The sequence below is a fragment of the Aulonocara stuartgranti genome (genome assembly GCF_965226115.1).
Source record: "Aulonocara stuartgranti genome assembly, chromosome: 16".
NCBI classification, from domain to species: Eukaryota; Metazoa; Chordata; class Actinopteri; order Cichliformes; family Cichlidae; genus Aulonocara; species Aulonocara stuartgranti.
In genome coordinates, this window is record NC_138952.1 from 6,784,807 (window position 1) to 6,807,915 (window position 23,109).

The 23,109-nt window shown below is 40.7% G+C and overlaps 1 protein-coding gene across 2 annotated transcripts; it reads right to left on the reverse strand.

The window, feature by feature from the left end:
• Positions 1-5,777: 5,777 nt before the first annotated feature.
• wdr75 (WD repeat domain 75) lies at positions 5,778-23,109 on the reverse strand. 2 transcript variants are annotated; one of them, XM_082509266.1, is made up of 21 exons: positions 22,946-23,109; positions 22,553-22,682; positions 19,617-19,682; positions 19,003-19,102; positions 18,463-18,587; positions 17,616-17,686; positions 17,081-17,197; positions 16,882-16,970; positions 16,211-16,369; positions 15,912-15,971; positions 14,379-14,494; positions 14,124-14,299; positions 13,850-14,007; positions 13,455-13,635; positions 11,347-11,438; positions 11,056-11,151; positions 9,930-10,099; positions 8,869-8,928; positions 7,258-7,404; positions 7,055-7,146; positions 5,778-6,345 (listed from the first exon to the last, which is right to left on the reverse strand). In XM_082509266.1, the coding sequence occupies exons 1-21, from the start codon at positions 23,029-23,031 to the stop codon at positions 6,132-6,134; spliced, it is 2,505 nt and encodes an 834-aa protein (XP_082365392.1). In that variant the 5' UTR covers positions 23,032-23,109; the 3' UTR covers positions 5,778-6,131. The 2 variants fall into 2 exon arrangements, with proteins under 2 accessions (XP_082365392.1, XP_082365391.1); XM_082509265.1 differs by having other exon boundaries at positions 13,841-14,007.

A 23,109-nucleotide genomic window follows, 5' to 3' on the forward strand; every position in this document is an offset into this window, starting at 1 on the left:
GAGAGAAAAAAAAGTTGTAAATTTATGGGAAATACAATTTTTGAGAAAGTTGTCTAGAAAAAAAGAGGTCATAAATATGTGAAAAAATTACAACTGCATAATAATCTTCTGCATAATCACAAATGCAGAAGAAAAGTCAAGATTTCCTGAGATTAAGTAATAAATTAGTCAAAGAAATTTAGGTATTCTTTGAGATTACAAAACTACCTCTTTAGTCTCTAAAATTTACATTTTAAAATTGTGAGAAGAAACTCTTAAAATTGCAAATTTATCAGAAAAAAAACAGTATTTTGACATTAAAGAAAAAATTCTTTATATTCTCTAAAATAAAAATAAATTTATTGTGTGTACTAGAAAAATATATTTTTTGAGAATTTAGTCATACATTTATGAAGATTACAATTGGACTCGAATGTGTTTAGTTTAGTTCTCTTAAAGAAGTTGTAAATTTATGATCTGGAAAAAATTTAAAATCTGGAAAAAGTCGTAATGATTCTGATTATAATGTTTTTAAGCTAAAATTAATGAGAAATTAAAACTCTTACAGAATATTAAGATATACAGTGTTGTATAGATTTACAACTTTAATAAAAAGAAGATATATCCAAGTTTCTTTCCAAATTTCTTTTTACATTTATTTTATTTCATTTTTTTCCCTCAGAATACCACCCTTACCTCCACAAGTTTTGTTTTTTGTTTTTTAAAACTTGAACGGCTCTAGCATGGATTCATATGAACATCTTAGTCTTTTGAGTTCTCTGGAGTGATTTTTTTCCAGTGATTGTCTATAACTCAGGCACTTTACGTGATTGACTTCTGTCTTTACACCTAATGCGTGATCAGGCATTAGTTCAATATGATTTTGCACAAATCTGAAGTCCCGACTTCACCCAAAACCCTCCGCACCATGCACAGTAATGCGTTCTCTCTTCAGATGTCGTTGTTTGGCGGGAGGGTACTACGGCACATATTGCAACACCCAGCACTACTACCACATGGTCATGAGGGAAAAATAACCTACCCGAGTTCCTGTGAAAAACAGCCTCGGTTTACCTCAGGCGCTCCCACGTTTCCTCAAAAAGCTACTCAGGGATCTGAGTCAGCAGGTCTTATCTGAAATCACTTTATGGCACTAAAACCCTCAACTTTTATTCAGCCGGGGTTGAAAACGTACCCATTTAGGGATTTTTGGCGCTTCTGCATGCCGTTTTTGCCATGAAGTGATTAAACAAATTAAAAAGTTTAATTTTTTAATGAATGTTTCCAGACCTTTACAGAATCACTATAATACAGAAATATCTATATAAAGAGCGTAGCATTGAAAGCCCCAAAGGTCTATTTTGTTCCCCGTAGAGTCAACCCTTCAGTTGTAAGTGGAATAACATGTTGTCTGCTTACCTTGCATTTTTACCTGTATCCTTTCCACCTCTGAACCTCCGAAATTTCACACGCCTTAATGGAAACCAGACTCGCCACACCCCAGCCGCGGAGGGTAGACGTGTTTGGGTTGGAAGGCGAGTTAACCGCACCAGGTGTGGGAGAACAGAGGGCCATTTTGTAGGGCCCGTGAAACAGGATGGAGGAGCTTTATTTTCATGTTCCACCTGCTTCACATTCAGTCTGCGCACGGGAACAAAAGCAGCTCTCAGAACAGGTCTGCTGATTCAGGAATATCCCACATGGTCATGAATGCTATATTTTCTAATGTAAATATATTTAGCTGTGAGTCGATACAAACTTAATTGGAAAACAGAAAATCAGAGTGTATACTGTTGTTGTGCTGTTTGAAAACTTTTTTTTTTTTTACATTTTTATATATGTAGTGTCAACACTTTGTGATTCTTTTTTCTGTAAGCTGTAGTTCCTTTTCATTTGAGCACATCTGTATTTTATTGCTTTCATCTCTTTCTACAAACATATACATATAAATAAAACTCTATATATCAGTGTTATTGTAGTTTGATAGAATAAAAGCACCAAATCATTAAGAAATCCTTTTTGTGTAATAATCACACTCCCCTGAATATCAGGAGGTTTGTATTGGTTGTAGTGCATGATATGTCTTAAATAAAGAAAACCTTTACAATCACTTCTCTGTAAAGTCGTGTTTGTGTGTGTGCCAGTCTTGGCCTTGGCTGCCACTGTGTGAGGTCACATACCACAGCAGAGTTAGCAGCTAATTTCCTTTTTCTCCAGGCAGCCGGTGCTGAACTGAGCCAGGTGACCTGAACTTCAACACAAAAGAGTGAGCTGGATTTGCACAACATGAGCAACAAATGAGCATTTGAGGCTCAGGCACATTAGCGAGCTTCAACTTTAATGAGAGTGGCCTCATCACTCAGCGTCCTGTAGCGCGTCCTGTCCTCGCTGCTCGGCACTGTGCAGCCTGAAACCCATTTGCCATATCATACCAGCACTGGCAGGTCCACCACTGACACCCTGTGCTTTTCATGATGATGAGATGAGAGCAGATTTTCTAGAATTATGCAGAGCTGCAGTTGTCATTCGACCACTAAAGCAGCATGGATCATGTTTGAGTTATCCAAGCTCTCCGATTTTACTTGAAACAAAGCTACGAAAAAGTTGTAAATTAGACCCTCCTCAATTCCCTTGAAATGTATCCTTTGATTCAAATTCTCTAATGAAAAATTCTCTAATGCCTCCTAAGACTGAAACAATGGCTACATTGGTAAATTTTTACATTTTGAAAATATAAGTAGCTAATGGTTCCAGACAAATCCAGAAATGTTTTGGAATTTTTGAGAGATTGAGTCAATGATATGCTACATGAAACAACAAAAGTAGTCTGATCCAGTTTAACATGGGTTTATGTTAATAGATTTGAACATGAGGAGTCATGTTAGTGCAGGATCCCAGCTGACAGGGCGTTCAGTGAGTTGAGAACCAGCCTAAACTGTATTATGTGAACATGTTTTGTTTAGTTTTTTTTTTATCTTTACTGTCAAATTACTTTGTCTATTCACTATTTGGTACCATTATACCTAATCACTGTACAATTAGGAGAGAACCGGCCTCTGACCTTAGTGAAAGTCCAATGTCTACAGACAAGAACTAGGTCTCCAGATAAGTGTGCACAGCATAAATATTATCTCCTTGAAAACGCCTTAAACAACAGGTGTGTTTTATTCAAACCCTGTGTTCACCTATTTGAAGAAAGTTTTCAGGAAAGAAATGAAACTTTTATTCTATCTGCAAAGAAATCGTCAGTGCCTGCTCCTACAGCTGATAAAGTCAAGTGTTAGAGGTTCACATTGCTCAATTTTACAAGTCAGTAATCAGGTGTTTAACTCTATATCCACCTATACACTGAACACCTTTATTACAGTTACAGCTTCATTTCCAGAATAGCTGGTACACAACGAAACGGAATAGGTTTCAATAATTTTAAGTGTATATTTATATACAAAAAACCATATATACAAAAACTAAATTTGTCAAATATTAAACTATCATTTCTTCCATGATCACCTGGATTCATCAATGATTAGATTATATAATTTGATTCTAGGTAATGTTATTACTTCCTTTTAATAATCACTACCTGTGCAAGAACAATTTCCTACTCTCAAAATATTTCGCTTTACAGCTGTCAGCAGTTAGCATTCCAAATGTGGATACTTTTGTAACTGGCAGAGACATCCGAGGGAACGTTTTCCCACCAGAAAGCTATCTTGTTTTATGGGGGGGAAAGCTGTCGGCAGTTGCTATGCCAACTACTTGTAATTAGCAAACAGACATGGAAGTGATACCAGGTCTCATGTTAATGGGTTGAAAAGAAAAACATTCTCCCCCAAGAATCACTGTATCTGTGCAGGAAGTTTTGCAGGAAAATTTTCCCACCCAAACTTTTTTTGATGTTATGCTAACTATTGATAGCTTTGAGATTAGCAAACAGCCATTAGGGTAATATCAAGTATCTTGTATTACCCTTTGCAAGACAGAAAGTTTTATTTCCTAAAGCATTAAAAAAAAAAAAAATCTGTTAAGCTAAAACAAAAATATATTTTTTTAAGCTCAGAAAAACAAAAAGTCATAATTTGATTCCAGGTAATGTCCCGTGATTTCCTCCTAACGGTCACTATACCTGCACAGGAACTATTCCAGGAAATGTTATTTATGAATCACAATTGTCTCCTCATGGCACTTTATACTGTCAAGGTAAAGATTCTCCAGTACTGTAAAACGAATGAGCTCATTTTGTTTTTAAATAGTACATTTTACCAGTTTAGATTTGTATAATTCTTTTCTGTATTTTATTATGAATCACTCCAGGAGATTTATGAGATTTGCAAATCATTTCATTCTATTTTTAAATTATATTTCACTTATATTTTACAAAGCCTTCATGGGATTTTCTGGATTTGGTTTATACTGTAAAAGTATTAATATTACACTGAATTTGTACTGGAGTTTAGGTCAAATTTATAATGACACGGTCACAGCGGCCAAAGTGTTTTTACAGATACCAGCTCAGCTTTACAATCCCTCAATTATAATGAGTCAATAAAGGTGACGGATAAAGCTTACGACTAGATGAGAATGACCCGGTTTGATCAGTTACTGTGAAAAGAAACAGATAATTTTTCAGCAGCACCTGATCAGGAAAGGAACTGAAAGATGCTGATGTGAAACTGCACCGTCATCCCTAATCCTGGGGGGGAAAAACCCAAAAAACACCAGCAGCTCTGCCTGAAATCAGCTTACTCAAGACTTCAGGACTCAAGAGTGCGAACAAACCTTATAGCAGCAGTAATCAGACATTTCAAGGTTGGAGGTCACACAAAAATATGGGCATTGATCAAAAACAACAGCAGTGCCCATGCGTCAGCTATTCAACCTTTACATCACTAAAAGGGTCACAAGTTATTGTGACCCTTTGTGAAAGCAGAACTGAATGTGGTTCACAAGCATATACAACCAAAGTTACATATATGACCTTTACCCTTCATTATACTGATAATGGAAAACAGCTTGAACTCTGAAGATACTGAAAGTCATATAAACTTGGAAACTATATTAAAAAACAAAAAACAAAAAAACCCAAATCCATCATTTACTTGAGGAGTGTAGCCAAGGTTATAACTGTAGCTACAATTTCCAGATTCCCCGGAAAGATAAGTGTTTTCCAAAATAAAATGGAGTTAAAACAAAGCAAAAAATAAATAAATAAATCCTACTTCCTGATGAAATGACCCGTCTGGATTAGTGTGTTAGATAATGAAGACGATAAACCATGTTATAACGGGACGACTTCTAAAACACTAGAAGTTAAAAAAACAACCAAAAAAAAGCTCTACTATAACTTTGGACGTAAACGGAGAGCGAAAACTAAAACAGCAGCGACGTTTGGATGGTTAAAGAGAAGTCGGGATTCTCAGCAACTTCATTATATTTAATGGAGCCAAAACTTTCCTTTCATACTGTGAATATTTTCATAGTTATGGGTCTTTGAAGCACACAAACGTGGGTCAAAATCCTGTGCTTTTTTGGTGCCTTGTTGCTTCATAAGTTCAGGAGAATCAGATCAACTCAACACCTATTCATAGTGTCACTTATGGAGTACTTAAGCTGTGAAACCACCATGCTGAGCATGGCGGGGATGCTTCTCTGCAGCTGGAACATCAACAGTGGAAATGTCACATTTCTCAAAAACAGCAGATACTGCAGCTTTTTGTATACATGAAAACATGCTGAGAGAACAGATAAGAGGAAATATTTTTATGCTTTAGTGAAAAAAAACCTAGAAGCAGCAGAACTCTGGTTTGGTACAAATATTTATTTTCCAAAAAAGAAAAAAAGAATAAGACAAAACAATTGAGGATTGAAAAGAATCCAGACCAAAAATTCAGTCCAGAGTTTTGGCAAGAAAACTGGTGGAAACTCACGCTCGCTGTACAACAGCGGAGGAAAAGCTGGGAGGGGTTCCATTGTTTGGATGTCATAAACTTGTCCAATAATGACTTGAGGATTGTGTAATCAAATATGTGCTTTGTGTTTGCACAGAGATTTGTTTCCAGTCAGGGAGACAAAGTGGAAGAAGCCCACTTTGACTTAATGGTATAAAACAGAAAACGTCCGAGCTGCTGGTGGAAACCTCGTACAGGCTCTGGTTAGGAGTCCAGGAGGCCTGCGAGCCAGCTGTGATCCAGCTTCCTCACCCTCCTCAGTTCTCTCGCCTGAGCCTTTGTCAGAGCGGGGGTGTCCGACTCTGTCGCCGCTGCCGCCGCCAGCTCCGGTTTGGACCTGCTGGATTCCATTTCCTCCTCAGAGTCCTCTTCCTCTTTCTCGCTCTCCATTTCCTCTTCTGCATGTGCCTTTTCCTCCCTGAGGCCACGAGAACACCAAAATCCCCCCCCAAAAAAATTATCAACACCAATGTGACTCAGCATATTTTTAGAGATAAACAGACCTCAGTTTCACATGTGCTGCTGAATCATGTGAAGCCTCAGTTTCAATTATATTTTCTTAATCCACATTGAGATCATCAGACCAAACGAGGCTTAAAAGAGTCTGAAAATCTAAAACTCTAATTTGAATAATCTTTTATCATCTTCTCTTAATGCTAATATTGCCCAGTCTCTCGCCTTTTAAGACCGAGCCCTGGCATCTCATTTTAAAGTTTCGCCAGGAAAAAATGTTCATTTTTTTTCTCAAAGGTTTTCATTATGAATCTTTCTTATAAATATTTACACTTTTACATCATGTCTAGTCTGTATTCCAGTCTGGGTGCTGCACTTAAGTCTGATGTTGATTTATTTTAAACTGATGTGTGGATCGTTTTTAAAACCTTTTCCCTGCTTGCTGAATGCATTTTTTGTGTTTTCTGTTTCACTGAGAGATCTACAAATAGCAGCCATGCCAGAAGCTGTCTGCAGATACCTGGGAAGATGATCTTGAGCGAAAATCTGACAAATTTAAACCAGTTATGGATTCTGACTTTTTTAGGTCTGATCACATCTTGTGTATACGCTCAGTAGGAAACAAACAACTGCAGCGGCTTCAACAATTATTCAGTAAAAGCTGGATTACTGACCTGGCGTCTGAGACAGAGATGAGCAGAGACTGAACAAACATGGAGCACAGGTATGAGGTGGAGGGCAGCACGTGAGCTGGGGTCTGCAGGAGCTGGGAAAAAAAGGGAAAAAATAGCAACAACAATGAAGTCTTAAAACGCCATCATCTGTGGTTATGTACAGCACAAAAGGGACGGGATCCCTGGAGGGACAACCAACCAACCTCTTTCATGGAGGCAGAGGTCTGCGGCAGCGCCGTTCTCTCCGCCCACAGGCTGCTGTCGGAGTCCTGATGCTCCTGTTGCTGCTGTCTGTGTTTCCCCAACAGCAGATAGAAAGGCGTCATGGCTACGCTGTCGTCAATCACAAGCTTGAGAGGGGAAAGCAAGAAACGTGTTATTAATGAGAAACTGAGAGCAGAGGAGCATTTCTCAGATCTGAGGCTGGGAAAGGAGCTGGATCAACAGATGGCTTTTTCACTGGAGGGTTTTGTAACTTCAGATAAGAACAATGGACTTCTTTCACCCTCCGGGTTCCTTCCCGAAGAAAACAAATGGAACAAATCCTCAGTCCAGCTCACAGTTTGACTTTTATTTGATATGTTTTACTTCACTGTTCACTCTCAGGTATCAACTCTGGTCTCTCTATAGCTCAAAACCACTAAACATTCCCAGTATGCAGCATCCTGGGTAATTTAACCTCTACCAGGTGGCCAGTGACCAGATTAGGGTTAATCTCCATCATGTTTAGGCTTTGTGAGGCCAGGTGTCCCGCTTTATGTGGAACTACTCAGCTTATTCATCTTCTGTCCTCCTCAACAACTTAAACCTTATTAGGATGAAAAGAGAAAACATGAGTAAGAAGACACAAGACTGAACTTTGGCTTCCTCTTACAATATTTACTCAGTGAGGGAGTTGTAACAGTCATATTTAAACCGAACACGTGCTTCACGTCTTACTAACATACCCCACACATGTTGGGATCTGGTCACCCCATGGTAAACCGTGGAGATTAATGGAGAGACTGCACGGGCCTCTTTATTAGCTGTTTCCCACAGATTTAGATCCTACCCCACACACTTTTAGCATTGTTTAATCCTACTGAGTCCTCCACCTCAGTAGGAGCTCGCAGGAGCTCCTCACAGCAAAAGGAGGACTGTCATCGCTGGTGGTTAAAATAGGAGACAGTAAGAGCAACTGAACTTTCAACAGCCAGAGGTCAGACCTCTCTTCTCTAGTGTCTACTTAAATAATAAATGCTAAAATTAGCCCCAGCGGCCCACCAAAGTAAAATGTGTGCGTGGGAAACTGCAAAACGACCATTCCTAAATTTCAGACTTCCACGGCTCATTTCAGAATCTCAAGATCTTCCTCTGTGCCCCAACCAAGCATTTAAACCCAGCTGCACACAGGCTGAAGACGAAGTATTTCCTTCCTTGTGTTTTCACTGATTCTTCTGAGCTTTTCTCCAAACAGAAAATTAAGAATAACTCTGATTAATTTTGCACCTTGGTTCAGTTTCTTGTTTTATAAGAAAATATTTCAGGTAAACTTTACCTAAATAATATATTTACTGTAAAAACCTTCTCAGACCCTCTGCAGTACCTTTCCAGCTCACTGCTGTTTTATAAACACCACCCAGCACTTGGAACAGGAAGTTCTGAACAGCAAGTCTATTATTGTGGTTGCACTGACCCCTAATTCACACAAGCTCTGAACATAAAAACAATCAGATCAAAGTGTGTGGGCAGGTCCTTACTTTAAAGTGAAAAATGTGTTACAAGGTCAAATAAAAGTCCAAATGTTTGGTGCAAAACCAATGGGAGGAGCTCACCTGTTTGCTGGATGCCAGCAGCCTGTCCTCCTCGGCTTTGGTGGTGAATGTCATAAGATCCTGCAGGGAAGAGTCCACAGTCAGCATAAAGTACTTATTTCTATCACGATGAAAGCGTTTCATAAACTATTTATCAAATAATTTTCCTTTGGTTTGACTGTATAAACTAATTCTTCACTGCAGACACTTTGAGTTTAGATAAGGATGTTTACAAAAACTATCAGTTACGAGGTCATCTGCAACCCGGGAGGGATAAACGGCCAGTATCTTATCTCTCCACTAAGTCCAGAGTGATTCTCAGTGCTGTGGAAACTAGCTCAGGTTCAGTCCCGCAGGGACGAAGCTTTTACACAGATACACTACAGATTGTCAGTCAGTTTGGAAAGTGAAAAAAAACAACAACAAAAAACAGCTGTTTGAGCAGACACCAAAACTCAGGACGGTAAAGCTGGGACTCATTCTGGAGCCATTTTTGTCCTTTAACTTTCAAACACCTGTGCCTGCCACATTCATTATTCCCCCTTGGAAATACTGGAAGCACCTCTAAAGCACCTTCAGAGGACTGTAAAGCTGAATTTTTCACATCTACAGCCACTCCTGTACCTTCAGTCAGATGGAGGTGTAGGAATGTCACATATGTAAAGGTCTCATCTTTTGTCCTAAAATTAGAAGAGAGACTCTTCAGGCTTCGGGGGGGGGTGGGGGGGGGGGGCCTCTAAAAGAGCTGAGCTATTGAGCTATGACATTCCTGCAAGACACGCCATGCCTTTAGTGACCTGACTGACCTTATAATTAGCAACAAAGCAAGGCGCCAAACAACCTGTAGGTGCAGCGCTCGCTTTAGAGCACTCACAACTCTCACGAGTTTTTCTTTCAGACTCAAATCCAACAGAGTTCCTTAAATATACTTGCATATTTTATATTACAGTAATAAAAAGCAGTGTTTATGATTTAAACCGACTCTCCCTGCCAATAAAAAACAGGCCGACCCGGCACATAAGCAGCATTTATGTCGACTTCTCGTTCTGTTTTTCTTCAGCAGAAGTTGAAATGTTGTTTACCATCTGCTGAGTGAGGAAGTAAAGCTGAGAGCGGTTCAGCCACTGGCTGCTCTCCTCGCAGCTCTCCAGCATCTCCTCCCTGGGAGCGAAGACGGCCTGAGTCACCTTCCCCGAGCACACAGCCTTATGGGAAAACAGTGGCCGAGGCTCGCTGGGCTTGAACACAAACACTGAAAGCAGGAAAGAGAGAAACAGTGATATAAAACGATTCAAAAAGTCACAAAAGAAAGTGTGTGTGGACAGCACCTTTATCTTCCACATTATTGGATGAGTTACCAATTAGGTTTATGTATTAACCTGTCATTAAATACATCAAAAATAACATAAAAATCACATTTAGTCTTTTTATTTATTAAATGTGGGCTAAAATTTTATTTTGCCTGTGCATTTATTTAAGACTGTATAAATACAGCTAATTATTAACTTGCTAATTAAGTTTCCCATTGTTAATTGGTGAATATATACATAATTAAATTAATGAACTTCCAAATAAATGAGTAAAAATGAATCGGGGATTAATTAAAAATGAAATAAAACCCTCAGTTTAATATATGTTTAAGTCACATTTTACTTAAACATTTAGTTTTTAATATCAATTCTTGATGAATTTGGTGGCAGAATAATTTACTAATCAAGCCAAACATATCTGATCTTTTCTTTTTTTCATTGGTGGGATTATTGAAAAGTAAGTACTACTACAATTTTATTTTTATTTTGGCACTTTCGGTCCTCCATATTGACTTGCTGCTGTGAGTAAACACAGTTTGGTTCTTTTCTGCGAGATTTCTTAATTTCCATGCTTACATCTGCAGGTAGCTAGTATGCATTCTAATTGTGTGCGTGTGTCTGTCTGTTGTGAGGGAAATGCATACACTATATATACACCAATCTATACGACTGTTTTTTGGACAACGACTCAAAGACAAATTCCTCATTCGTGTCTAAACTCTGCATTAAAAGGCCATTCTGATTCTGAGGAACCAGAGTGGCCTTTTTATTTGAGTCAAATTAAACTGGACTTCGTTGTTGGGTCCAATCTTGAGGTTACAGCACCACTATGAGCCAATCAAGTTAGAGTTCTCAGATGCCTTTTGTGCAGTTTTAACGTGGACGGTCTGAAGCTTACGGTCAGTGGATCCGCTCTGATAGCAAAAGGCAGCCATGTTCTCGGAGAGGGGGTCGGCCACCAGCCGAGTGACATCCATGGAAGTGGTCCACTCCACTGCCAAATCGGACACAGAGGAAGACATGGAGGGGAAAAACAGATGGAGACATGCAATTTTTTTAACCAGTCAACAGACCTCTCATATCTGAGAGCCTAAGTTTTAAGGATATGTTAGAATCTGTTCAGACTTTTGGGATAAAAATAGTTTTTTAAGTTGCACAGAGCAAGTCTGTACATAGGGGGAAGTCTTACAAGAGCAGGTGAGGAGGTTCCAGCAGAGCAGATTGCTGGCGGTGGTTCCCAGCAGATACTTGGAACAGCTCAGTCGCCCAAAACAAAGATCACTAATGGAGGGGAAAAAAGGTCCTTTTTATTTATCTCGTGGTTAAACAATCTGAAGTGCAGTTCCCAACCAACCAGCTCCTCACACCACGCATACTTCTCAGGATTAGCTTTTGCACTTAGGAACTTGAAATGAGAACATGCAAAGACCCACTCAGAGCTAAGAGCACAGAAAATCACAAACAGACATTCCTATTATAAAAACAAATGTTTTCCTTTTAAAGTAACTCAGATGAGGTAAAGTGTTGTAATTATAATTATCCCTCAGCAGGCGAGGGCAAACATTATTAATGACTGAGATCTGGTGACTCAGCTCTGGACATCTATAGGTGGTGGTTATGTAAGGGGTAGCAACGGGCAGCTGTCTAAACATCTGTCCGTCTCTTCACATCTGAATTTGAAATTACACAGAAACTGTGTGCTTATTTAAAGAAAGCTGTCAGAGGGTGACTGACTTTTTGGCCAGAGAGGCTTTTACGCACTTTAAGTTCAGACAAACTGAGATTCATGTGAGAGGAAACAAAAATAAATGTCCAGTAATGAATATTCAAGTGATTTTAACATTCTGTTTCCTTCATTTTAATGCAAGTCATCTCTTTTTGTTTTTCCTACAAACGTGCTAAAAGCTGACTCTGTTTTTCGGGGATTATTTCAAAAAAGTGGTACAGAAACCAGCAGCAGTAGTTTCACGTCCTCAGTGACCTCTGTGGGCCTCTTGTCAGCTGAGGGGGAAACGTGCCAACATTTTTGGAGACTTGAGCAGTGTTACGAAACGACAGTGCTCGTTTTTGCACAGAAGGTTAAAAATCCTTCGGTGCTCTGAGAAACAAAGCTCTGAACTTCTGTCGGGAAAACCTGCTTAACTCATTCAGAACAGCTGCTGGCAGTGAACGTTGGAGCACATCCCCCGTTTTAGCCAAATGTCCACTGTTGCTTGAGTTGCACAGGTTTTACTGTCAAGCGGTAAACACTGTGAATAACATGTATAGTGACAATAAAGGGCTATTCTATTCTAAAACAAAAACTCTACACTACGTACTCACCTGGACTGTATATAAAAGATGGACACAGCCAAAGCGCTGATGCATACTAATTTGTGAATCATCACCGTGGTTACAAGCACACATGGTGCACTTATTTCTAAAACCGCTTTCAGAGAAAGTCATTTAATGGTTGAACTGAAAATAAAGCACCACGACACAAATCCTCGTCCAGCAAACCTCTCAGCTACGAGGATAATGCCCCCTGCTCTCGCCCGAGGGCGCGACCACAGCTGGTCAGCCAGTGAAATTTGCCCCGCCAGTGATGCTGACCACTTTTCCATCTTTAACGTGTGGTTATAACACCACATGGAGTGTGACTGATCTTGGTGAATCGTTACTAAACAACACACATTCAATTTGACATTTTTTAACTTAAAATTAATGGAAAATAATGAGAGCGCGATGTCACTGCTTGTGAAGTTTGAGGTTTTGACATTTTAGGAAACATTTTTGGACTTTAACTTGGTTATCTCATTTCTTCAGTTAATTTTTTAAAATACTTTATTAAACCCTCTATGACACTACGACACATTATTTAACGGCTTAATCTATAATAATGCAAAAAAATCTGAAAAAAATTCAAATTTTGGCAAATTCAACAACTGGTCTGTCAGCCTACAGCTCTAACTTTAGCGCGTCTGTTTGAAATATCTGTCTGACTGATGGCAGCAGCTGAAGAGATGCATCTTCACCAGTTAAACCTGATAAACAGGTTTACACAGATGTGTCGGGGAATTCCTCTTATTGGCTTTTTACTTGTGCAAGTTTTGATAATAACTTGTAACAAACTATTCACTTGTAACAAACTTAAGCCAGTCACCATGACGGTGCTGATATTTGACCCGTTCTGTGTGTGTCTACGCTCTTTGAAGAGGAATGAGGAGACTTGACGGGGTTAACTAACGCTACAAGCTTAAACCGGTCACCGTGACGGTGCTGATATTTGACCCGTTCTGTATGAGTCTACGCGCTGACCTGACAGCTCCCGGCGGCTGCGACAGGGTTGTCAGGAGCTCCCAGGTGGAGGGGCTCCACACGGTCACCACCTCCTGAAAGACGACGGCTAGCAGAGAGCCGTCAGCCGAGAAGCTGCAGCATTCGGGCACCAGGCCGTGATAGGCACTGACGAAATCACATAACCAGGAAGGACCTTCATCTGCAAGTCAGAGGAAACAAAGAGAGAGAGACAGACATAAGCTGAATTACTGTGTGAAGGGGAAAGAAAAGCAAGCCTAATTTGGTTTAAACCTCATGTTCAACGTGATGTTCTGAAAAGCACACTGGTAGAAACTTAAAAACCTCCATTAAACAGTTAATATTATGAGAATTTAGGTGGTTGGCTTTTTCGGTTGACTGCTTACCGTCTGTACCTTCTGTGTGGGCTGGAGCAGCGAGCTGCCAGGCTTTGAAGTGTCCGTCTTTGCTGGTGGAGACCAGCAGGGTGGTCTGGCTGTCGGTGGGCTGGCAAAAGCACATGGCGGTAATCTGGGCGTCGTGGGGGGCCGAGATGGTCGTGTTCAGCACAAAACTGCATGTGACAGGGGTGTGGTTGGTTATTGTTACACTATTTTCATCACATGAAAGAGAAACCTTGACTGACCCTGCAGCCTGCAGCCCACAGACAAACAGCTGTAACATCTGTACCTCTGCGTCTGTTCATCGAAAGCCCACAGCTTCAGGTTCAGCTCCAGCTCAGCAGCTTTCTGATGTCTTTCCTCCACCGTCGCCAACCACGAGCCAGAGGCGTCAAACGCCGCTTTGACCACCTCGAACTGCTGTAGGCCCGATTCATGAATGTACTCCTGCTGCACGATGTCCAGCTGTGGGAGAAACAGACAATGTTAACCTAGTTTCCACACTTTCAAATCCACCCGTGTGTGAGACCTACTGAGAGCTTACATTGTACAGCAGTTTGTCTCTTTGGAGCGAGTAAAACTGCAGATGTCCGGGTTTCCCGTTTAGCACCAGAGCTTTGCTGCGAGGATCCATCATCAAGTCTGTCCCGATGCTGTCGCCTGAACAAGAAAACAGGTTTAAGGAGGATTAACCCCACATACTAAGACATTATTTTATTTCTTTCTGATACAAACTTATGTCATTAATTATGAAAACACATTATTGGCAGGTGATGAATGCATAAAGAAACTCAAAAGGTACTTTTTTTTTTTAAAACTACATTTCCTCCAGTCTCACATCACCAGTCAATAACAGTTACTGGTTTTCCCTGTTTGGTGCATTTGTTCAAATGGGTTCTTTTGGTGCTTCTTTTGTTTTAACACCTTTATCATGGTAACAAAGTAAATTTCTATTTCTTTTTGCGTTTTATGTGAAGATAAAGTTAATTGGTTTGCACTTTGTTTTTCAAATCTACTTGTGGTTTTTCTTCAGTGTGGTGGTTTCTCATGTGACATCATGCGCACATTACCTGACTGCTGTCCACCACATTGAGTGTGTGACCGTTCCAGCGATCATTGTGAGAAATGTGAAATAATATGAGTTTAGTGACCTTATTTATGACCGTCGGGAACACTGATGTCCGTGCTTAGCTTCCGGACTTTTCCAGCAGACAATGAGATGTTAAACTGAGAGAAAATTTGGGATTGCACTAGCTGTGGTGAAGGAATGTTTTTGTGTTTTGCTCACAGATGATCGTGTGTTGATCCTATGTTCAGCGTTGCCAACTGTCATCTCCACTGTCTGCTGGTTGTGCTGTTGTGCCATGTTTTCTCTGCATGGTGAACTCAGCTTTCCTGTTCCAACCACTCCACCTACACGCAGCGTTATCCACTTTGAGATTCATGCTGCTGGTTTAGTGGAGGATGTCTGTGTAGGCTGTGTACCCATAATCCTTCACTCTGTGTGGGAATACACCTATGCAAATGGACTCGAATGTGGTATCGTTTCGTCACAGCCCTTTTCAATTTGAATCACACTGTTTGGATTCCTCCGTTAGCTGACGCAGTTACTGTGGTAACCGCATGTTGATCCCGAGCGATGCAGAAATCTTTTCCACTTCACACCTGAATTTATTTTATATTTAAACTCCTTACGGCATCATTCTGAAACTGTCATTCGCTGAGCTCTTTCACTTAATTTCCAGCACTATGGCGACAATTCTTTATTTTGCTTCAATTTGTGTGACAAATTCCAACAATGGCATTTCAAAGTCATGCTCATGTTCATGCAGGTTCAAAAACATGTTGCAAACGCACATTTTAGGATCACTTTTAGTGTCAGATACACCTCAGCAGTGTTACTGATGCTAAAAATTTGTGTTGTGTTAGAAAATAAGCAAAGAATTATTGTCTCACTGCCTTCCTTTCTTTTACATTCTATAATGAAGGGATCAATAAAGCACATCTTAAATTAACACTAGTGTTTATTATTTATACATACATCATGCTCAAAAGTCACCTTACAGTATGTACTCACCTTTGACCAGGCCCTGAATGACAGCAGACACTTTAACGCAACTCTGGATGATGGTGATCTCTATAAGGAAGGGAAACAAAACCTTCAATAAACAAGAAAATCGCTGAAGCAGAAAATGAGTTTGGAACCTGAGCCGTTTAACTGCATTTTATTTGAGTGACTCAAATGCTCTGAAATCAATTTAGTGAAATCTGAGAGGTGCACGACTTGATTTGAAAGAATGGACCATGTTCACTGAATTTCACTGACAATAATTTGTGCGTATCTGCATTGAAATCCTGCAGGCTGAGACTCCTTACTGTTGTCACTGTGTGAGGTACAGAATAGCGATCCATCAGGTGAGACGGTGATGTGAGTGATGGCGCCACCCAGGCGGGGCAGGAAGTCCCGCTCGCTCTCTTGGTTGTACCTCCACTGGACGAGCACAGACTCCACACCTCCACTCAGCAGGTTGGTCCCTGACAATACAAAATAAATACATAACTAAAACCGTAACACACAGAGGAGTGATTTCTGTTTGTTTCCTTGTTCCTTGGAAGAATATATACATGTGGAACTTGCTGTGTTAGTAAGTTGGTTTACACTTTCTGTAAAAAAACTGTAGCAAAAATGGATGATTTCAAGAAAATTACAATATTTTTACTTTTAGAAAGTCCTTTTTTTAGAGTTTAGTTGATGTGTTTTCCTTTTCTTATTGTGCTTTTGATAATTTGATTAAAAATAAATAAATAAATATCACCCCTACTGTTTTGATCCAAGTTACTAAAAATAAAGGAGCACAAAGAAAGTTAAGCAAACAACTTTAAAATTATTCTACTGACTCTCACAACTTCTGCAAATTTTATACCCACAAAAAGGTATAATATAAGATATTTTGATGCCATTTTAATTGTTATTTCAATTTCAGACTATTAAGGACTTCCTAACGATCGTGGGAACCAGGTAATAACTATAATACAGCTATGAATACCTTCTGGAGTGAAGCAAAGCGAGCTGACGGCGCTGTGGTGCCAGTGCAGAGTGGAGTACGTGTACTCCTTCTTGTGGTTAAAGTTTCTCCTAAAAGGATGAGCAGGAATGTCAGTTTTACAACGCAAAACCAGCGACCAGCAGAAGTTTAAGATCTGGATCATCGATAATCTGCGTTTGTTTCAGTCGAGGTCCCTCACCACAGGCGGATCTTCCCGTCTTCGTGTCCCGTGGCGATGCAGTCATCTTTCGGGTGACAGGCGACGCATGTGAATGTGTTCCAGCCACCCTTTTTGTTGTCTTCTTTCAGGAAAAACCTAAAAACCAGCACCAGGACAGATGTTTGGTGTTACTGAACATCAGCCAACACAACATGGCCTTTGTCATGTGTGACAGCAGCACTGCTTCTCTCCATGACAAAAATAAATAAATAAAACTAACACGATAACCTTTTAAAATTAACATCTAGCCCAGCAGCTGTAAAAGTTTAAATAATATACAATCTCTGACACTTGAAGTACTTTCGCCTGATTGGCTCTACCTCTCAAACAGAACACAACTGATATGACCACATAAGAGACGTTTTTCTCCTGTGTGAAACTGAGCATTCAGAGCGGCCTGAAGCCTTAAACAAAACTCTAAAATAATCATTCAGCGTTGGAACAGGAGAAATAAATAATAGGAGCCTGAATTTTAAAAATCTAAGTCACCTCCAGTGACCATCTTCACTCTCACCTGTACGACTTCTGCTTCTTGAAGAAATAGACCTCCAGCTGCAAGTCGTTCACTGAAGCAATAAATTCTCCCTGTGAAGATTAAAGCAGGCGATAAGCATCAGACACATTTGGATTTAAAACACTTCAGTCTGAAGTAACGTTTGAACTGTTGTCTGCTAAACACAGTGAAGTACAATGATAAAGAGTTTTGGACTTATAACACCCTGAAGTGTGCACAAGCTCCACATTTCTGCTTCCTCAGGCAGACTTCTTTGGCACATTCATGTCACCAAAGTCTGGTCCTTTAATAATTTGTATTTTCTCTGACAACATTGACTAGTGGACAATCCCTGGCTCTTATTTTGAAAGTTGCAGCGCTGCTAGCCTGTTACCTCAACCTCCACTCCTCACTGCCTTGTTCTTTCCCTGCCAGCCTCAGTACCACCCAGCACCTTTCCCCAAAAAAAATCCTGCAGTCAGACCGACTCCAACATCATTCTACACTTTGGGATGCAGCTCGCAACAGTTGTCCTTGTTTTTATAGTTCTGTGATTAGCTGTAGAGTCACTCCAATCAGAGCCTGTAGCAGAGGAAGAACTGGTTCATGTGGTGCTGGGCTAGCAAAGAACACAGGCTGCAGTCCAAGACGAAGGAGCTGAAAGCTAATGGAGGACGAGGGACGCACTGGGAACAGCTGATCATTAATTCACTAAAATAATCTGCAGTGAAGAAGCATTAGCTTTCTCTCATATACTCCCCTCTAAAATACCGTTTCCTCGAGAAACTTCAGTTGTCAAACTAAAGTTCCTGACAGATTAAGTCGAAGTAGTCAGTTCTTGGTATCAGCTGTGGCGGCATGTACGTACCCCTCTGCCAAAGGCGATGGCTGCTGGGTTGGGGTTGACGCCACTGAGTACGGCAGAAAGTTCTTGAGCCTCCACCATTTGATCTCCACTCTGTGGCAGATGGACCGCAACCAGCTGGAAACGCTCTGCAAACACAAATCAGCCTTTTTCACACATTCCCATTCAGTGACCTCTAAAAAAACCTTCTTCTTCCCACATATTAAAGCTGGTTCGAGGACGACCTGGTGACTCCAACACATTAAAACTATTCCAAAACAAGCAATAACATTCAACATGAAGAGGTATGACACATACAGGCATCTGCGTGGCTAGTTTTTTCTTAATATTTGACTTCTTGCCCTGAGAAGCATCACTCTGCTATTTTCCCCCTTGGGTCACCCTGCAGTAGCCTGCGATTAAATAAATATCACACTTTATTAATAAACCTTGTTTGGGGACTCTTCCTTTACCCCTCAGACGGTGGTGCAACAGATTCACACTGAGTTCTAGAAACTTTACTTCACAAATGGAGTCTGAATGGCGCTCTGATGTCACACTTACCCGCTCTTTTGTCACTCGGCATGGATGCAACAATAAAGATGACGTTTTCATGTTTGGCAGAGGCGTAGAAGGAGTAGATTGGGTATCCAATGACACAAGTCTAGAAGAGACCGCACAGCTGTCATGCATCTTGGAAACATGGGCTCTTAAACTGGACCCACAAACATCATCATAAACACCTCTACTCCTTTTTCTGCTGAATTTCCATGTTTTGTAGCTAATTTAAGGTGAAACAATTCATTTATATGAGAGTTCATTTACAAAAAATATATATAATTAGTTAAATTAATCACCCACAAGGACATCGAGAGGAAATCTTTCAGAACTAATGCAAAAAACTTCTGTTAGCTCAAGAAAATTCAGTTATGCAGTCAAAGCACAGAAGATAGAACACATTTCCTTTATTATCATGAACAGGATCTGCATCATCTGCATGTTCGCAGACTGATCACAGGTGCCCTGCTCACTCTGTTTGAGGGCTGCCTAATAATAAATAAACCCTTCATTTCACTTTTATAAACAGAGAAAATAGGAAAGTGTGTGTTGCAGCTGGAGTTTGATGATCCACAGTGACAGAAAAGACTGGAGAGAAACAACAAGACTCAACGTCCAACCTTAATAAGAATCCCGTCTGTGAAGTCCCAGAGTCTGAGAGTGCCATCTAGTGATGAAGAGTAAACCTGCAGCACAACACAAGCACAGTGAGAGACATAACAATGAACTGTATTTATATAGAAATATATATATAGAAATATATATATAGAAATATATAGAAATATATATATAGAAATATATAGAAATATATATATAAAAAACAACCCAAAAACAATAATAATAAAAAGAAAAATACAGAGAATAAAAACAATTAAAAAATAAGTGAGGGAAAAAAATAGGGTCCTGCTAAAAAGGAGGTTTAACAAACTCAAAGTCACCGGGAGGAGGCCCCGGGGCAGACCCAGGACACGCTGGAGAGATTATATCTCTCGGCTGGCCTGGGAACGCCTTGGTATTCCCCCGGATATGCTGGAGGAGGTGGCTGGGGAGAGGGAGGTCTGGGCCTCTTTGCTTAGGCTGCTGCCCCCGCGACCCGGCCCCGGACAAAGCGGATGAAGATGGATGGATGGACAAACTCAAAGTCTTAAAAGCCAACTTTTTGGACCCAGAAACGTTGATCAGCATTAGCTCAGTAAACCCAGAGTTATCGCTGAGGGGTGTGGTGGAACAGGCCATTTCCATCATGGATTTGCAAGAGACACATCTGTATGTTATCGTGTCAACATGGACCAAAATCTCTGAGGCATGTTTCCAGCAGCTTTTTGAATCTGTGCCTTGAAGTAAGGTAGCTCTGAAGACAAAAGGTGGTCCAAAGGTGTACCTAATAAAGCAGCAGGTGAGTGTATGAGGGTATGAGGAGCAAGAGGGAAGGAGTCAGGTACCAGGAATGGTTCCCAGGCTCAATTTCCATGGTAACTAGTAGGGCTGCCACAAACGATTATTTTGATAGTCGACTAGTCACCGATTATTTATGCGATTAGTCGACTAATCAGATCATCATCCACTGGACGTAAAACTACAGCTTATTGCACCAGCAGCATCTGCTCTTATATAACTATCATTAGCTTACAGCTTTAAGCTTTTAAGGTGCTAACTAAAAATAAAGACAAGATGATAGTTTATTCAATTTTAATGAAATTTGCAGATTGTTTTGGTAAAGTTTAATAAACTCCTTGCTATCTAAAATATAACAGGACACCGGAGTATATTCTCCAGCATCTCACACTTCTGATAATCAGCTGTCTACTTGACGTTTATTCAGCTGTGTAAAAACTATAACTTTAATCTCAGCCAAACCGATTTACTCAGGAACAAATAAAATACTAAAAAAAAAAAAAAAAAAAGCCAAACAACAACATTTTTAATTTATCTAAGTGACTCATATATATTTAACCTGAGTCGCGAAAGACGGCGGTGGGTTTGAAAACAATTTGCCGGGAGTCCGGTGTTCTCACGGCGCTAGTGACCTAGCCCCCGGCTAGCTATCGAGCTAGTGGGTAACAGACGTCTCCGAAAACGTCGGAGCGCTTTTGAAAATATGTGGTGTCCTGATAAACTGAGCCGATATTTGAGGTTTACACAGCTACATTCTCGCCTGAAAATATGTTAAACGTTTATTTTGTGACCCAGAAAGAATAATAAGAGTAATATTAAAACTAACTAGCTACCGCCATTGTTGGAAACTAAGCTGGGCCGCGCTATGAATTCTGGGACACAGCTGCTTCTTCTTCTTCGGGGTTTAACGGCAGCTGGCATCCTTGTACATGCAGTGCTGCCATCTTCTGTTTCAGTCCGTTATTACACTCTTAAATCCTGCTATTATTCCTGCGTCTTTTGCGATCTTACAAAGCTTCAAACGACACGTCGACTATTAAATCAGTCGTCGACGATTTTGATAGTCGACGTAATCGTGACTAGTCGACAAATCGTGGCAGCCCTAGTAACTAGTGGTGCAACGGATCACCGTTGATCCGTAATCCGGACCGATCCCACTCCACGGTTTGGCACACACGTGATCCGAAGATTCGAAAAAGAAGGAAAAAAAGTATGTGTATGGTACGCGTGGTCAGTCTGTCAAGCCATAGTTATGGCCAGTGCTAGCAGTCCAGGAGGAGCAGAGGAGTTTGCGCCATTTGCTGCCCAATCCGTCCGGGCTAAAGCTATTACAAAAGCTATTGGAGTGTTTAGCTGCAGACGTGAGGCCGTATTCCGTTGTGTAAAACAAGGGGGTTTAAACTATGATGAACGTGCTTGAGCCACGCTATGATATCCTGTTGCGCGTCCACTTCAGTGATCAGATCGTTCCAAGCATGTATGAGCACGAAAAGTCTAAAGTTATGCCTGAACTGTCCCAGGCATCTTCTGTTGCCCTAATGGGTGGACCTCCAGGGCAACAGAAAGCGTTGTGACCGCTCATTATATTACCACGGAGTGGTAGATACAAAGACCTGTACTGCCCTATATTGCACCTTAATTTGTTTTTATATAACTGCGAGGAATGAGTCTTGAGTTGAATGTTTTTTAATAGGCAAAAAATACCTAAATAAGTAAATGGCGAGTTAAATTTTTGTCTTTTTTTGCTGAGCCGAAAATTGATCCCATCCCTGACTTAAAACCGTGATCCGATCCGAACCGTGAGATCTTGGATCCGTTGCACCACTAATCGTAACTGACTCAGAGTTTAAGTTAGGGCTCTTTCAGGAACAGAAAATCAAGAGTTTACTTACTTTGCCTCTGGCCTGAACCAACAGAGTGAGTAATGAGGATAATGAGTAAGTAAATAAATAAAAAAAATAAAAAGAGATCTGATTCTTGTTTGATCAGAGCTGGGGGATTGAACTAAACTTAATAAATAAATAATTACACGTAAAGAAAAAGTGGCTTCAGCAGCTATTCTGCTTTTCCTGTATTTTCTAACATTAAATGAATATCAGCGAGTTTCTGGATAAAGACGTCTTGAAAAAAGTCGTTTTTCTAGGTGGAGAGGTGACTGTACCTGTAAGTGGTTTGAGGGTCTGAGCAGCACACCTGTCACCAGCCCGGTGTGACCCCGCAGCTCGTGGATACACTCCTCTGTGGAGGTGCTGAACACCTTCACAGCCTCTCCGGAGGCGCACAGAAGGAACCTGCAGCGATACAAATATGAGGAAACAAACATCAAACAAACATGTAGGGACCGGGACACAGCTCAGTCTTGGTCTGTGGCTCAGTCAGAGTCACGGAGCTGAGACGAGCTGCTGATACTATGCTGTAAACAGCAGCAGGAACATCCAGCAGCTTCTCAAGCTAATGCTAACAGCCTCAGCTCTGAGGCTAACACAAACGACACGAACCGCGCGAGACCTTTCCACTAAATATGAAACATCGGCAGATTAAAACACTCGCTCACCTGGAGTCGTGGGTTATCACAGGATCCCTGAAGTTTATTTTACTGCCGCCGCAGTGAACCACGCGGATATCCCCGTGTTCAACCATGTTTTTACCGGAGTGAACTCTCACCTCTGAGCGCTGCTCCTCACTCGGTCAGCACCACTCCGTTTAACACGCGCCCCC

Coding starts and splice junctions, on each gene's coding strand:
- wdr75 (XM_082509265.1), bottom strand. CDS start 23,031: ATGGTTGAACACGGGGATATCCGCGTGGTTCACTGCGGCGGCAGTAAA. Junction 16,971..17,080: donor GACGGGAAGATCCGCCTGTG/GTGAGGGACCTC, acceptor TCATCCTTTTAG/GAGAAACTTTAACCACAAGA. Junction 14,495..15,911: donor CATTCAGGGCCTGGTCAAAG/GTGAGTACATAC, acceptor TTTCTTGTTCAG/GCGACAGCATCGGGACAGAC.